The following is a 17,773-nucleotide window of genomic DNA, read 5'->3' as shown; positions in this document are numbered from 1 at the left end:
AAAAGAGAAGGTGAGACTGATGAACAGGAGGACTGGAGTCTTGTAGTAGGAGGAGTAAATGGGATTCATATCTCACATCAGCACCTTATTTATTTGTAAGTAAACACACTCATATATGATAGACAAAAGACCTATAGCTCCAGGTTTCTTAGATGTTATTATTTATTTATTTTTAAAGTTAGAGACAGGGTCTCACTTTGTCGCCAGGCTGGAGTGTCCTGGCATGATCATAGCTCATGGCAGCCTTGAACTCTTGGACTCAAGTGATCCTCTTGCCTCAGCCTCCTGAGTAGTTAGGACAATGAGTGTGGGCCACCATTCCTGGCAAATTTTAAAAATTTTTTGTAGATAGAGTCTTGCTATAGCCCAGGCTGGTCTCAGAACTCCGGTGCCTTGGCCTCCCAAAGCACTGGAACTACAGGCATGAGCCACCGTGGTTGGCCTAGATGTATTTTTATACTTTATGGCTATGAAGATGACAGGATATTTAGAATACTGTAAAGAAGAACACACAAACTGAGTTTTAAAGAAGAAAAATACAAAACAACATAAAATCTAAAATTACATGTAATTTTTTTACTGAGAAGAAAAAATAAACTGACCTCTCGTTTGTCTAATGCAGCATATTCAGCTTCTATTTCTTCAGCCTCGGGATCCCGTGAGAATACCATTTGAGATTCCAGATTGAGGGCCAAATCTTTGTGGTGTTGCTTTTCAGCACAATCACAAGGAGTATCTTTATTTTCATTCTCAGCAAACAAGTCTCCTCCATGTTTTACTAAAAGCTAAAAAAGTTTTTTTTCAAAAACTTGCAACTACAGGTTCAAATAAGTTATTTCATGCTATTTTTAAAACATTAAAAATATAATAAAATTAACACAACAAAAATGCAACAGTATGTACAGTATGTATTTGAAATGACAAAAAAAAAAGGTATTTAGATACCAGTGGCTTCTGATTTTAAGATTAGTAATTCTTGTTTTTCAGTAATGAATGACTTCCTCTCGTTAAAAAATAATTTTAAAAAACCCAAAACCAATTTTTTAAACTTCAGAAATTAAGCATTTTGTGTAGTCCAAAAATAAAATTTGAAAAAGCTTATAGTTACTCAGTACTTTAAATTTTTAAATTTCTTATAATTTCTATAAATCTTTCTTAAACAAGGACACTGCTGATACTGTTAATTTAACTAGTAAAGTCTGGATGTCCTGGCATGGCAGACAAAAGTTTCATTCATTATCCAGTGAAACACTGAAATGAAATTAGGATGAGCAAGTCACTGAGGTAAAGCTGTTTTCAATATTCTTCAAAATAAGTAATGGGACTAGCTACTGATAGCCATATTGGGAAGCTAAGTCTATCCATCTCTCTTTGACCCAAAGAAATCCCACCTTTAAAAACACATGGAATAGTAGCTTGACTTGTTTAGTAATGAGGTTTCTGCTAGCTTTGCAGAAATTAAGTATGTTGTTATTAAGGACTGTAGGTTCAAGTTTCCCATTATGTCTGCAAAGATATTAAGAAGGGCATGAATGCCAGGAAAGCCATGTCTAGGACAACTCTAATGGACAGCCTGACAGTCACAGGATTATTTTTGTTTTTGTTTTTGAGACAGAGTTTTGATCTGTCACCCAGACTGGAGTGCAATGGCATGATTCTGGTTCACTGCAACCTGGGTTCAAGTGATTCTCCTGCCTCAGCCTCCCGAGTAGCTGGGATTACAGGCACCCGCCACCACACCCAGCTAATTTTTGTATTTTTAGTAGAGACGGGGTTTCACTATGTTGCTTAGACTAATCTTGAACTCCTGACTTCAGGTGATCCATCCGCCTTGGCCTCCCAAAATACTAGGATTAAAGGTGTGAGCCACCGTGCCCAGCCACAGGATTCTTTTATAGGATTCAGTCATACTCATAATAATATAGTAACAGTCACTATTTATTGTTTTCTAAACACTTTAAAGCACACACTCTCATTTAATATTAACAAGCCCATAAAACAGGGGTATTATTGTATCTCAGAATAGTTAAGTAGCTTGACTAACTAAAATTACCCAGCTAGTAAGCAGTAGAACTGGGATTCAGATACAAGTCTGACCAAGTTTTTAACCATGACTGGACACTATACTGACTCGTAAGTAGGTAGACTAATCATATAAATCGAAGTGAAATGCATTCTGGGTCCATCTTGAAGTTCTGCCCAGACTCTTACTTATGATCTAAATGTTAACACTTTTTAGAAATTTTCATTTCGCATGAGTTAATCAAAATGGTAGCTTCTTTTTATTTTCTTCCAAATAATTTTATCTTCTTTCTCTCCTCAACAAACACACAATCTTCCTATAAAGTTCTTTGGAACGGGAATCCTCACGGTTCTCCTACAGTCCTAAGAATGCTTACAAAACAACGGGCTTATATCAATGCCAGATCTGGAAGCCATGGGCTAACTTGACAAGCCCACTGGATTTGACTTTAGCTTCTTGCTCTAGCCAGAGGTATGCCTTAGAGCTAAGGTGGTTTTTAAGTTGTAAAAATAAGCAAATCAAACAAGACTATGAAATATAGACCTATGGCCACAATGCTTAAAAGATTTACTATCTGGTCCTTTACAGAAAAATGTTTGCTAAGAATGGCTCTAAGTTGTCATTCTGGCAGCCACCTTCTAGACTCCGAGGGCAAGGTCTTAGCAGCTGCTATTTACCACCTAGAACCTTTTTACTGCAAGTGTGGTCTGGGGACCAGTAGTATCTCCTGGGAATTTGTTAGAAATGAAGAATCTCAGCCTCATCCCCAAACCCCTCCAAGCCCAGGCCTCTGAATCAAAATGTCATTCTGATCTCCAAGAGATTCTTTTTGCACAAAAATGTTTGAGAAGCAATGAGCCTAAAGTACAACCAATGTGGCTGTGGAAACTGATAAATTTATATTACCTAATTTATTCAATACGGGGAACTTATAGTAAATCCAGCGACTTATCATATCCATAGCAGGATCTATTACTATTTCTACCCTCTCTGTTTCACAGGTTACCAACACCTAAACACAAAATAGACTATCTGCTCCTGACTGCTGCAGAACTAAAGAGCTGACTTTATTCTTGAGTTCTTTATTCAAAGTCCCAGAAAATTATTTCTAAAATGCATGCTGGGATAACTTTCAAAATCAGGATTTGGTTTACTTTGCAACAGATATTACCACACAAAAAATATTAAATTTTAGAAAACAAGACAAATCATCTTTAACTTAATGCCCTAGTCTTCCTTAACAAAAGCAAAGACAACAAAATTTAAGAAGCTGTACCCTAACAGAATCTTGGTAAGGGGAACCTTATTAAAAGGATATGCCAGAACGCGGACTTCATTCATTGGGGGGTTAAAAAAATGTGTGTGAAGAGGGGATGTGTGAGAAGTCATTGTTGAAGGTAACTGCTGACCATTATTAGAACTTGGGTGAGAATGATTGGTAAACTATCTTTGCAAGGTGCTCCCTAATGAGTTTGACTGCAGTTGGGGTGAGGGAACCATAAAGACCTGTATCTCATTGCTGCCATTTGGCACCTGTAGAGAAACTCATAATCAATTATGAAATGGAAGGATCCATGTTTGTAGCATTAGACTTGGCTATGAAAATCCACCTGCATGTTATCTTTGGCATGGAAGACAGCTGACAGCAATAATGCCTGACATTGAGGAGAATGTGTTAAAAAGTACTTCAGCTTGCTGACCTTTACGGCATAAAGTCAGGAACACCAGTAAGTAAAAGATGCATTAAGGGGAGATAGCTGCTAAAGTGTTGTGGAATAAAGTTAGGTGTCTTACTTTGACAAAATAGAAAGTTATGTCTGGTTCTGAAGAGTACTTTTTAAATGCTTCAACCAAAGCATCCCAACTAAGTATCTGCTTTCCCAGTCTCAAATTAGCTAAGGAGGGCTTAATAGGAGGACTGAATATTTTACTTAAATATGGTTTTAAGCCTATCTTGGTGGCACATAAAATGTTCTACCTTAAAAGAAACCAAATTATCATGATCGCAGCACATCTGTTCTTCTAGTCTGCCTTTCTTTCCATTCACAATTCCAGAGGAAGAGGGGTAGGGGGCTTTAAGAGAGGTAACCCCTACTATTCAAGACAAACCCTACCCCATCCCTTTGATCACCCTCTAAATGGGTGGTGACTCTGGATTGACTTACTCAGGATTATAACTTAATCCTGCTATCCTTCTAGTTACTTTCCTAAAAATTTTCTATCTTTCTTGGCCTTCACATTTCTCAAATTAGTTATTGATACCAACTGTCTCTCAATTTCCTCAGCAAATGACTCAATTATGCCCAGGAATATGACTTCTACCTGGACTATTTTAATGAAACAATATTCCAGAAAGTCATTAATACCTCCTAACTCTCAAATCTATCAGCGTTTCTCAGTCCCTCAATTCCTTTAGCTTTCTGCAGCACATTACATGATTAAACAGCTCCTCTCCTTGAAATTCTTCTCTTGCATCTTTGACATTGTATCATCTTGGTTCTTTTATTTCTCTATTTTTTGTGTTTCCCTCATAGGCACTACTTCTTGTTCTCATCTCTTTGAACACAGGCATTCTTCAAATTGATGCTGTGACTTTAACTCTGTTATTTTATCTATAACCTAAAGTCTTTTCCTTGCATCTCTCATCTATACATTATCTTGCTTTTAGCTGTCAACTCTATGTAGATAACACTCAATTCTAAATTCTAAATGAGTGTCTATATTCTTTATTCCCTAACACTTTAGTTGTAATTGTCAACAGCCTGCCTACCATTTCATGTGGATAAGCTAGGATGTCAATATCTAGCCTTCTAAATGAAAACTCAATATATTCTCTCTTCCTTTCAACCACTTTCTCCATTTCACCTTACTTTCTAATGTCTGTTAATTGTTAGCAGGCTTCGAAGTCACTTGGGCTTAAAATCATGCCCATCTTATTTAAAAATAAAGTTAATTAATTTTACTCTAATTATAGATGTGATAGCAGGTATAGAGAATGTACACAAATCAAAAAGAGAGAGCTCACTATTGTCAATATTAAACATTATAGAGCCTCCATCCTTTTCTTTTTTAACCTTTCTTTCCCTTGCTTTCTTATTATCAAATGACTGAGTCACCAAAGGCTAACAGTTCTTCACAATGTCCCTGGCATCTGCCTCATTCTTTCCATCTCCAGTACCACCACACAAACCCAGACGCTCTGTCAGTTCACAATAGAATTAGCGCATTAATCTTCTAACTCCTATCACTCCTTCTAATACATTGGTACTCAACTTACCAATGTCTGGGGTCTCCTCTCACAAATTTAGATTTTATTGGTCTGAGGTTTCTGTGCAGCCATGCTTAGAACTACTGTTCTAGCACAAAGGTTTTCAAACTGTGTAAGAATTATTTGGGTAGCTTGATAGTCATATTAGGTAGATATGGAGAGGGGACTGTAAGAGGTATGTATACTTTTTACAGGTGATTCCAATATAGGTAGCCCACAAATTATGCCCCAAGCTAGGGTTCTCAAGCTTTAAATAAGAATCCCTTTGGGATTTTGTTAAACTACATTCAAATTTGGTTGGTCTTGGATGGAGCTGAGATTCTGCATTTCCAACAAGTTCTCAGGTGACTGATGTCAATGCCAGTCTAAGGACGATTCTTTTGAGCAGCAAGGCTTTAAGAAACACTGCTTTGGAAGTACCCCATTCAAATCTATTGTACATTACAACCATCAGGCTAATCTCATCATATTTGCTTTCATAATATCACTCTCCGATTAAAAATTCTTTTTCTTTTTTTTTTTTTGGAGACAGGATCTCGCTCTGTCACCCAGGCTGGAGTACAGTAGCATGATCACGGCTCACTGCAGCCTCCACCTCCTGGGCTCAAGTGATCCTTCCACCTCAGCCTCCTGAGTAGCTGGGACTACAGGTGTGCATCACCACGACTGGCTAATTTTTTGATTTTTAGTAGAAACGAGCTCTCACTATGTTGCCCAGGCTGATCTTGAACTTTTGGTCTCAAGATACGCTCCCGCCTCGGCCAACCAAAGTAGTGGGATTACAGGTGTGAGCCACCGCACTTGGCCAAAAAATTTTCAATGGCTCAATTTTCTCTAAAAGAAACCCCAAATTCTTAACCTTGGCATTTAGTACTTTCTACTTGGTACATCCTCTATCCTCCTTTAAAGTAATGTTTTATTACTCCTCCACAAAATATTTCAATCTGCATATGTCTGAGACCTAGAACAGTGCTTCTCAAACTCTGCCATGCAAATAATCACCAGGAGAACTTGCTAAACATTTCTGGAATCTATTCCCAGAGATACAAGTTCAGAATGTGAAGGTCTGGTTGGCCCAATAATTTGTTTATTATAACAAGTTGTCAGAACTGATGCTGCAGGTCTGAGAGCCACATTTTGAATAGCCTCCTCCAAATACTTAAACTGAAATATTACCCACTCCAATCTTACTACTACCCATGAAATCTTCCAGGATATGTAAAATTAAAAAATTATCTCTTCAATACCTGTAACAGTCACTGCCTAAATAGTTAATATAGGCCTTAGCATCATAATGTTGAGGGACAATAATGAGATCTTAAGTATCTTGATTAAAAATTAGAAAACAGAGGCCCAGACAGGCAAAGTTACCCAGTTACTGAACCAGAAATATAATTCCTGTATTCTTTACACAGTTTTAAAACTCTAGGTGCTAAAAACACAATATAATTAGGTAATATTCTTCAGTCTGACCTGTGAATGGTTTTTACGACTTTTCAATGAAGTGTGAAACGCTCCCATAGCTGCCAAAGTGTCAAATAGGCCCTGTAGCTGTAAAGGAAAAGTGTGACTTACCACCTTTGATTTTATAGTGACCTCTATTTGATCTGACATGAAGCAGCTACACTTAAAACTCTGAATAAGCAAGTAGGGCACAGCTGAATAGGAAATATCTGAGATAACACTCATTTAAAAAAAATGCTTTTCACAAAGAGTAAAGCACTATCAAAAACAACCCCTGTCACATTCACCATTTACTGAATCACTATTACAGGTTAAGCACTAATGGAAACATAATGAGGCCTAATGACTAGGGTTGCTCTATGGAAGTCTACCAAAGGAAGAAATATCACTGGATGTTTTACTAAGCCATGCTAATAGACCTAACCCACCACCCTTCTCAAGTCCATTCCTGTTCCCAAGTAGAAAACAAAAACTCTCAGTAACTAAGAACAGTATATTATTTATTAAATTTTTGTCAGACTTATGTTTTAATGGAGCTTTATTTTTGTGTGCTGAGTATCCATTACATAGTACTTTTTAAGTCCTTTGTATAACTGAAGCCTATAGGACCTGTTACATATTGATAATGTTATTTTACATATTTAAAATAAGCTTCAAGTATGGAGTCATCTTAGGCCAAATCAAACCTGCTGCCTGTTTCTGTATAGCCCACAAGCTAAAAACAGTTTTTACATTTTCAAATGGTTGAAAAGAATAAATAGAATTATTTCATGACATACGAAAACTATAAGCAATTCAAATGGTGATGTCCATAAATAAAGATTTATTAGAACACTGCCATTCTCTTTTGTTTCTGTATTGTCTGTGGCTGCTTTCAGGGTAAAATGTCAGAGTTGCCTAAAATATTTACTATCTGGGCTTTCACAGAAAAGTTTGCTGACCTGTAAATAATTTTTGGAATATTAAATAAAATTAGAATTTCAGGTGCTTTATTTATAGTCTGTCCTTAACAAATGTTTATCATATAAGCATTTCTAATTGTCAAACAATTGTAGACTACTCCTTTGCATTATTTTTATCTCACAAATAATTTAGAATAATTAATTTGTGAAACTCCAGGTTTTTCTGTGTAAGGAAGTTCTGAAAAATATGCCAAAATGAGGATTCAACATAAAGCACTTGGTGTTAGAAAGTGGCCACAGAAATAAATGGAGGAACTGGTCCAAAGAGACAGAGGTCTACTCTGCCATGGGTAGTATGAGTTTGATGCAATTTAAAAAAAAGAGGCAGATCCAAGGTAAGTGCAGGTATCAATACTGGATAAGGAGATAATGGTAGCATCATTAATAGAATCTAGAGTCAAGAATCAAGCACTAGTGAAGTCTCTACTGGGTAGAAAAGAAGACAGTACAATTTTGAAAACGCTGAATTTGAGAGATTGTTGGATATCCATACGAGGAAGTCAACCAGACAACAATATAGCATGAAGTTCAGAGAAGTCAGATTTAGGCATCAGAGACACAGATAACCAATGCAACTCTCTACATACCATGTGATACCTTCACACCTGGAGGTTGCCTGAAGAACTCTATAATTAAGGGGTTTTAATTTTATGTTCTGTGTGTGTGTGTGGGGGGGTGCTTATTACAGAACATAATTATTACAGGGAGATGGGGAAGTCTTAAATATTTTATTTCTATGGTACAAAATAATGAGCTACAAGAAACTGTTTAAATTATTAAATGCCAATGATGACTTCATCAACTCTATCCTTAAATAAATATACCATAGAGAAAAACATTTTCGACAGCTAGAGAAGATATACTTCCACAGATGTAGTCAAGAAACAGGTTGGCCTTAACAATGGGAAAAAAGATCATCTCTTTGATCTTAAAGGCTAGACACTAAAAATGGGATAAATTTTACTGCAATAACAGGCTAATAGAGAATTTGTGTTAAAAGGAATCTTCTAAATAAATTTGAGATCATCTATTCCAACCACCCAAGAGGAAACTATTACAGTGGCTGAGTGACACATGCAAGGTTCCATGGATAGTTACTCTGAGGATCAAGACTAAAAATCAATGCTCCCTCCACCATACTATAATCTCTTAGTTTTATGAAACATTAATAAATATCTGCTGACACTTTCACTCAACCCAAACCTTTATATCATGCTTGGTACCAATGAGCACTATAAACATCAGAAAGCATTATACAAATGTTAGTTATTATAACTATTATTCTTACAGCCAAAGACTAAAAGCAATGATACAAAGAAATAAGTTTAGAAAAAAAATATTTAAATTAACTATGACAGTAAACTTTATAAGAGACATCTAAGCCTTTCCCGTTCATCAAAGTAGTATGATACCACCTGAAAATAACTAGAGACTCATACTAAGAATTAAGTTGTACAGTTAAACAGGTCACATATTTTAATGTATAGTCAGCCTTCTCTATCTGTGGTTTCCACATCCTTAGATTCCACATCCCTGGATTCAACCAACAGCAGGTAAAAAATATTTGGAAAACAAATATGGATGGTTGTGTCTGTATTGAACATCCACGTTTCTTTCTTGTCATTATTCCCTAACAACACTTATATTGTACTAGGTATTATACGCAATCTAGAGACAATTTAAAGTATAAGGAGGATGTGTGTAGGTTATATGCAAATACTGTGCCATTTTCTATAAGGGATTTGAGCATCTGTGGATTTTCGTATCTGCAGAGAGTCCTGGAACAAATCTCCCTTGGATACCAAGTGACAACTGTATTTATTGTATGCACTTGTACAAGAAAACAAAATAAGGCTTCTGGAGATAGTTAATATATGCTTCCCTGAGAAACTCTTCTGGTTTAATTAGCAGTATGCATAATAAAAAATCATTAAGGGCCTAAGGTTGGACAAGAGTGTATATACTCAAGTATATATAACAGATCAAAGATAAGCTTTATCTGAATAAAATATGCTGAAATGTTATAAAAAAAACTAGAATAAATGTAAGGTATTTATAGGGCTCCTTTTAGAATGTTTTATATTTAATAGTAAGTCAAAGAGCTCTTCTGAATACAGAAAATGAAAACAATCATCAAATGATGTGATTTATGTGATGTGATATGCTGATAGGTCAAACAGTTAAAGCACACACACACATTTACATGCTCACGCATACATATCAAGCAAATTGTCAGGCCTGCCAGATAGTACAGTATAAACCTGGCACTAATTTCTTTCACTGAGCAAAAAATAACGCTGGTAAAAACACCACTCTCAATTTTTTGAAAAATTTAATAAGTATGTCATTGTCAACATACTTCAAAATCAACAACTACTAAAGCAATGCTTATAAAGAAAAGTTGGAAGCAAGATATTAAAGCATTTAATTTATATATATATATACATATATATATACGCATATATATGTATATATATATATATTTTTTAGATGGAGTCTCGCTCTGTTGCCCAGGCTGGAGTGCAGCGGCACCATCTTGACTCACTGCAACCTCTGCCTCCCATGTTCAGGCGATTCTCCTGCCTCAGCCTCCCAAGCAGCTGGGACTACAGGTGCCTGCCACCACGCCTGGCTAATTTTTGTATTTTTAGTAGAGACGGGGTTTCACCATATTGGCCAGGCTGGTCTCAAACTCCTGACCTTGTGATCTGCCCGCCTCGGCCTCCCAAAGTGCTGGGATTACAGGTGTGAGCCACCGTGCCCGGCCTATTTAAAATATTTAAGAGCACTATTGCTACTATCCAGAAAAATCTACTTTCTACTCCGGTCCATTTGAGAAATATGATGCAGTCCCATCAATAATGGTGAGTCATTATAGCAGGAATTCTTCCACAATAGGTAAACACAGGACAATGTACAGAGAAGCTTGTGTAAAAAGCCTCAGGAATTCTGCTATTAGTCCCCTACCCTCCAAATCCTAGGAGATTCTTCCACCACAGTGAATCAACGTTAGAAAACATTGCAGCCAGGCTTGGTGGCATGTGTGTGCCTGTAGTCCTAGCTACTCCGGAAGATGAGGGAGGGAGATCGCTTAATCCCAAGAGTTTGAGACCAGCCTGGACAACATAGAGAGACCTTGTCTCTTAAAACAACAAACAAACAAGAAAGTATTGCTTGAAAAATAGTTTCAAGTTAATGACCATCACTAACTAACTAATGGGTAAAGGTTACACAAACTCAATGAAATGACAAAGACTCTAAAAGATTAGCAAGTATCACAAACATTAGCAGTAAACAAAAGATAAGATCACAAGCATATTAGAAATCAAAGAATTGACACTTCAGATATACTGAAGAAATAATATAAGTGATGGTAATCTTTTAATATAAGAAAATGAACATTCATATTTTTGGTATATTGATCTACTTAGAAGTCTAAAGTATACATGAACAACATTAAGGAAACAAGAAATTTTCAGGTATATATTTTAATCTGATTATGATAATTTTTTTTCCAATAAAGGTATATACTTTTAGTAATAAAGATACTCTGTAATCCAGTCTAATATGCTCCTCACACATACTTAAATACATCTATGCAAAAGAACTTCTATGAGATATGTAAGGATGGATATGAATGTTGGTAGCTGAGAAAAACCTATTCTGTTGTATGTATAGTAGTGATGATACTATATAATGATTCCTTAACTTAGTTAAGATCTCATATTATATGCGTGATTTTATCTAATTAGTTGTTAAATATTTTGTAGATATAAATAATGCTATATATTTATACATGAAATATATATGGAAAAATTACAATATAATATAGTATGTATTCAGGAGCACTTTAACACAAATTAAACAGAAAAATACACATTTTAAAATTCCAAGTGATTTTAAAAAGACTCCAATAAATGTATTTGTTAATATTTATCCATTGCTTAGTGAGCTCATCAATTCTACATAAACTATAGGTCCCACTTGCCAAAAATTTGCTATACTTAACATGTATAAATTTTATAAATTGGTGACCAAAAAAACAGCAAAAAAGCAGAATATATCTCTCTACTATAACTATGACTCTAAATACGATAGTGCTTAATTGATGACCAATATCTTAAGAGATATCAACAAATTTTTAATTGCTCTTGGCTCCACTTTACTACAAAAGTGATTGTTCACCTGTGAGGCTTTCTCCCTCCCTAGAACAATGAAATAACTTTATTTAAAAGAGGCCGTTGGTTGGGTGCAGTGACTCCCGCCTGTAATCCCAGCACTTTGGGAGGCTGAGGTGGGTGGATCATGAGGTCAAGAGATGGAGACCATCCTGGCCAACATGGTGAAACCCCGTCTCTACTAAAAATACAAAAATTTGCTGGGCATTGTGGCGCGTGCCTGTAGTCCCAGCTACTGGGGAGGCTGAGGCAGGAGAATCTCTTCAACTTGGAAGGCAGAGGTTGTAGTGAGCCAAGATCACGCCACTGCACTCCAGCCTGGCAACAGAGCAAGACTCTGTCTCAAAAAAAAAAAAAAAAAAAAGAGGCCCTTTATTTAAAAGGGTCTTTTAGAAGACAAAAGAGAGAAAAAAAGACCAAATTACTAAGACAATCAAAAAAAAAAAAAAAAAAAACTGACAGTTACATATCACCTGGATACAAATTTTACAATGCAGAATATTAAAAAAAAAAAATTTTTACCTCTACACAGGCTTTCATCCCTGAGGCAGCAGCATAGTGCAAGGGTGTGTTTTTTTTGTTATCAACAGCATCAATAGCTGCTCTCTCATATTCACCCTGGTCAAGTTTTGCTCCTTTCCATTTTAAGATCATCTGCAGACAATCTGCTCTTCTGAAATCATCTTCTGTGGGGCGTGCCAAGCGAGGATGAAGGGCTCCTTCAGATATCATAATTTGAGGTCCCATACACAACAAATGCATAGATGTTTCATTGTGCACATTCCGTTTATTTGGATTTCCATCTCTACCAAGAAAAGTCCTAAAATGGAAAGAAAGGGAAAAATAAAGGATGAAAATCACTTATTTTCTACCTTGAAATACATTGAAGATAACACTTTTAAAAGATGAACTCTACTTCTAAGCTGATAATCCAATTTATACTGAGGGTCTGGTTTACAACAGCTTGAATGACTAATTCTTAGTTTTTAAAAACTCTATTCTAGAATAACAATACTAAGAAAAATAAATGTAAATATCTTTATACTACTTGCTAATTAAAAGGGAGGGAAAGGAAGGGAAAAGGAAGAAAAAAGGAAGATGAGAAATGTAACAGGTGAGGAATGGACAGGAAAAGAAAACACAGTGGTAATTTACAGATTAATGTCAATTATACATATGCCTAAGGGTGTATTAAGCATTCCACACTAATTTTTAATTCTTCCTTTATTGCTCTGATCTATTTGTTGCATACCTAGTTATTTAATAGTGACAACAACTACTATATTAGTGGCAACTAATTTAAGGACAGAAAGTAATATGTAAGCCTGAGACTAAATCCAGAGAAAATTTTCTCCACCAAGGTCATCAGCTAACCTTTGAAATAATAAGGCATATATTTACACGATGTCTTAATCTGCTTGAGCTATTATAAAAATATCATAAACTGAATGGTTTATAACAAGAAACACTTATTTCTCACAGTTGTGGACGCTGGTAAGTCCAAGATTAAGGTGCCAGGTGATTCAGTGTCTGGTAAGGGCTCATTCCTCATAGAGGCCTTCTCGTGTTCTCTCACATGGTGGAAGGGGCAACTACTCCCACCATGTCTCTGTGCACTACTCCCATTCCTGAGGACTCCAACCTCATGATCTAATTACCCTCCAATGCCCCATTCAGACCACAGCACATAGTATAATACTTTCTGAGGGGAGTTGTGGTTAGATCTAGAAGACTAAGATCTAATTCCACGGTGAGTGTTTATCTCAAAGATAGGTCTAGGTGAGTTGCCTTTACTACTGCCAAACCCAGATCTAAGAGTTGTGCCTAGCTCCTAAAATGAGTCACAGGATTAGTAGTTGAGCTAGAAAAGGCAAGGGAAGGGATTCTACCCTGGAGCCTCCAAAAGGAATGCAGTGCTGCCAACACCTAGAGTAGTTCAGTGGAGCCATTATAGTCTTCTGAACTCCAGAACTGTAAGATTTGTGTTGTTTTAAGCCACTAATTTGTGGCACTTTGTGACAGCAGCAACAGGAAATTAACTCAGCAAGGAACCCTAAAAATATCAATCTGGGATGTTATAGAAGAAGGCTTGTATTAACAGACCTCCTCCCCTCTTGGAGACCAGAGAGTGGGGTGGCCTGGGGCGGGGTGGTGGGTGGGAGGAAGAATCTATCCCTGAGCAAAAACAAATTTTCCTAGGGGAAAGATAAGACTAGCATCTCTCGGTTTTACAACTTAAGGAATACTTCCATGGTCTCGAGGATCATCCACTCCTCATTCCCTGCAAATGTAAATACATATCTCACGGGCAGTAAATCTCTCTGCAGTCCTCAACCTCTATTCAGCCATAATTTAATTTCCAAAGCTCATTTTTTGTCCAGGTTCCAAGTTTTAGTAAAGTTTGCTCAGGTTTTCTCTACATGCTTATTTTCTCTACAGCTCCATGTAGGCTTTATGGTCTTCTGATGCCGGCAGTACACTCCAATACTTGCTCAATTTGGTTTCCCAGGAACTGATTCAGGCCACTTAAGCAAACCAACACTACTTAGAAGCCTCTTTACGCTAGGCTCCCCCACCAGTTCAGTTTGCCACTCTTTTCTTTGTCTTCATATAGCATCCCAATTACATAACTCATTACATTTTATCATACTTTTTTACCTGTCTGTTCCCTTCTCCCAAATAGTTTATAGGCTTTTAAGGCAGGGCCTAAATTCTGTTCTTTCTTGAATCCCCAACACAGTGTCACAAACACAGCAAATTCATGCCATAATTTTGATAAATGAATTGGATGCATATTAAACTTTCATGACCTAGATCAGTGACATGGGATTGGGGATCTCTTGAGCCAGCAGTGCAGTACATTGGTTAAGAACGTGGTCCCAGACTGCTAGGTTCTAATCCTAGTTCTGTCACTTTCTAGCTGTGTCACCTTGGGCAAGTTACATAATAGCTCCTAACAACTAATATATAATTTACATCCTTTGACTGAGTAAAACTACTCCTGAGAGTTTATCTTAAGGGAAATAAAGAAAAATTTATAGAAACAATGAAAATCAATACAGTGTTACTTTGAACAGAAAAATCTGGAAATCACTTAAGCGTTTAATAATAGAAATGGGAAACGTAAATCTGATATACAATAGAAAATTATAGTCATTTAAAGTCTATCCACGAGTGTTATAACTAAGTGGAAATATAAGAATAGAATTTCCCTTTCCCTTCTCAATCTTCTGAATATACATGGATAAAAACTATAAGGGAACATGGAATAATTCTAACATTTGTTTAGGGGAGGAAAGAATATGGGTAATTTTTTTTATACAGCCATAATGTTGCTTAATAGTTAAAATATATATTTTCCCTATTCAACTGCTGATAATAAAATTCCCAGTCATATTTCCTTGTATTTATGATTGAATTATAGTGGATAGCCAAAATTAAAACCATACTCTAAAATGTATTCAAGATTATTATCTCTTCTACGAGGCATGATTGACAAAAAAAGATTTCATTTTCTTAAAAATTTAATTAAGAAAGAAATTATTAAAGCTATCTGATTCTGTAAATACCCTGTACAAACACATTTATCTAGCCTTTCTTATCCCCATTTCCAATATATCAGTTATTCTCTTAGTTTGCTCAGGAGAGTTCAGGTTCTTATCACAAAGAAATTTAACGTAAATTGAGAGAATGTCAGCTGACATGGAAGGACCAATCTCGCTCTCTCTAGTATTAAATATCTCTAGATCCTCCCCATATAGAGAAGAGAGTGAGACACTCTCTTGCCAATCCGCCGGGTTCATTAATCAAACCAAACACAGAGAGTGTATTATTCTGAAGTAAAAGTATTAAAATAACTTCTTTATACATATTTATTCAAGAAAGAGTCTCAAATTATTAGACACAGTAGCATATCTGCATAAATATTTTATGCTAAAACTATTTATAAAATTGAATATTCTAATTTTATTGATTCCTCTCATCTGTTTAAATTCAAAGGAGACTCTTCCTAAATTTACATAAATGTATAAATGGAATAATGAGTATAAAATCGATATGTATGTTTTAGACCCCTTTCTGTAACTATGTTAGTAGTTATGGGTTTTTTTTTTTTAACTACTTGCATATGAAGTTAATTCTGGAACAGGGATAGGAGATAATTAACAGGAAGGTGGGGTAGGGAAAACATTAACCTGGGGAAAAAATCCATCCCTTTCATGTGACCCTAATAACCCATCCAGGAGCCACGTGTTTTTCTAGATTCTTTCACTGTTAATTCTTAAGCAGCCAGTTTATAGCTGTTACCTCTATTTCTTCTACATTCATTCTCCACTTCCATATGACCCTATTCTTATCACTACCTGGAAGTTTCACTCTCTCATGTAACCAGGAATTTCCTAAGAGCTAACTTATTCATCATTGTCCCTAATTTTTGTTCTAAACTTTAAATTACCAACTGCTTCATTTACCTCCTGACCTTTCTATTACCTTGGCTTCTGTAATCACACTTTTTCAATAATCCTCTTAATTTTTTTCAGTACAACAACTTCTCTTTTACCCATGATGATGGCTCTACTTCCTACCCCGTTACTGGAAGCAAGTTTCAGTTCTTGACCCCCATGTTCTTCTCCATACACACTGTCTTCTTTCAGAGAGTCCATCTACTCTGAAAGCCATTTCTCTTTCAATGGTTTAGGTGAATACACTTTGTAAATTGGGAAGTATGACCAGAACCCAAATGACAGGCAGTAGTGGCAGAATCACAGGTTTCCCTCAAAGGGCTTCTACTATAGATTGAGTATCCCTAATTCAGAAATCTGAAATGCTCCAAAATCTGAAATGTTTTGAGTGCCAATGTGACTTTCAAAGAAAATGCTCATTTGAGCATTTAGATTTCAAATTTTTGCATGTGGGATGCTCAACTAGGTAAGTGTAATGCAAATATTCAAAATTCAAAGAAATCTGAAATCTGAAACAATTTATTCCCACTCATTTTGAATAAGAGATGCTCAATTTGTGTTACTTCTGTGGTAATTCTTAATGCTCTATCATCCTATATGACTTCCCATCTGACCCCATACCACATTCTTAAATCTTATAGGCCTTTCTCTTGCACTCATACTCAAGTGAACTCTCTCTGAACTAACTGTCTTTTCTCCCAGAGCCTCAATTTCTTGCAGTAACTCTTTTTATTCCACCAGTCAAATATACTTAAACCTTCAGTTCCTTTGATATATCCTCTTTCATGCAACATTGACTGAGCATTCATTATTTGCCAGGTACTATTCTAGAAGTTAGGGATATTGTAAAGAAAACAGATAAAGTCCCTGCCCTACGGGGTTTGCATGCAAGATAAGGGGGGTTGGGAGAGGAGACCTGTATTTCAATTTATTGAAAAGAATTTAGCTCCTAAAATATAAAACACTCAAAAAACAGAAATCAATAACTGGAAATTCTATCTTAACTAATCCTCAAAGATACAGACTTTGATATTAACATGTGCTCTAATAAAGACAGGCTCTAATAAATATTTTCTATTTTATTTATACCCAAAGACAAGCCCCTTTTATTTCCAAATAAGCAAAAGAGGCTGTTTTATAGAAGATACAACTAATGAATTATATATCCAAATTAGAACACACTGACTCCAAGTCCACGGCTTTTTTATACATTAAGCAGTAGCTGTGAGTATGGATTTAGTTTCCCACAAAAGAGGCAGTGTGATTGTGATGTGATATAATATAAACACATAGCATGTGGGTTCAGAGAGAGAGAGATGCAAAGGTGCATCTATTACCATATTATTCTACCTAAGAAAGGAAGAAAGTGATGCCTGCTATTGCAGATACCATATAGCTAAAGGAAATGGGAAAAAAAT

General features: G+C 36.0%; 1 protein-coding gene across 2 annotated transcripts in view; it reads right to left on the bottom strand.

Moving 5' to 3' along the window:
- The window catches only part of ANKIB1 (ankyrin repeat and IBR domain containing 1), a 155,424-nt gene that overhangs the window by 81,660 nt on the left and 55,991 nt on the right, over positions 1 to 17,773 (bottom strand). For both annotated transcript variants that reach the window (XM_003809739.5, XM_008962038.5), the window contains exons 3-4: positions 12,418 to 12,715; positions 603 to 785 (exon numbers count right to left, since the gene is read on the bottom strand). In XM_003809739.5, coding sequence (XP_003809787.1) covers positions 603 to 785; positions 12,418 to 12,715 — 481 coding nt within the window. The remainder of the gene's footprint in view (positions 1 to 602; positions 786 to 12,417; positions 12,716 to 17,773) is intronic.

This window comes from Pan paniscus, chromosome 6 (assembly GCF_029289425.2).
Source record: "Pan paniscus chromosome 6, NHGRI_mPanPan1-v2.0_pri, whole genome shotgun sequence".
Lineage (NCBI taxonomy): Eukaryota > Metazoa > Chordata > Mammalia > Primates > Hominidae > Pan > Pan paniscus.
Note: the sequence above shows the minus strand (reverse complement) of the source record. Positions and strands in the feature narration are given on the sequence as shown.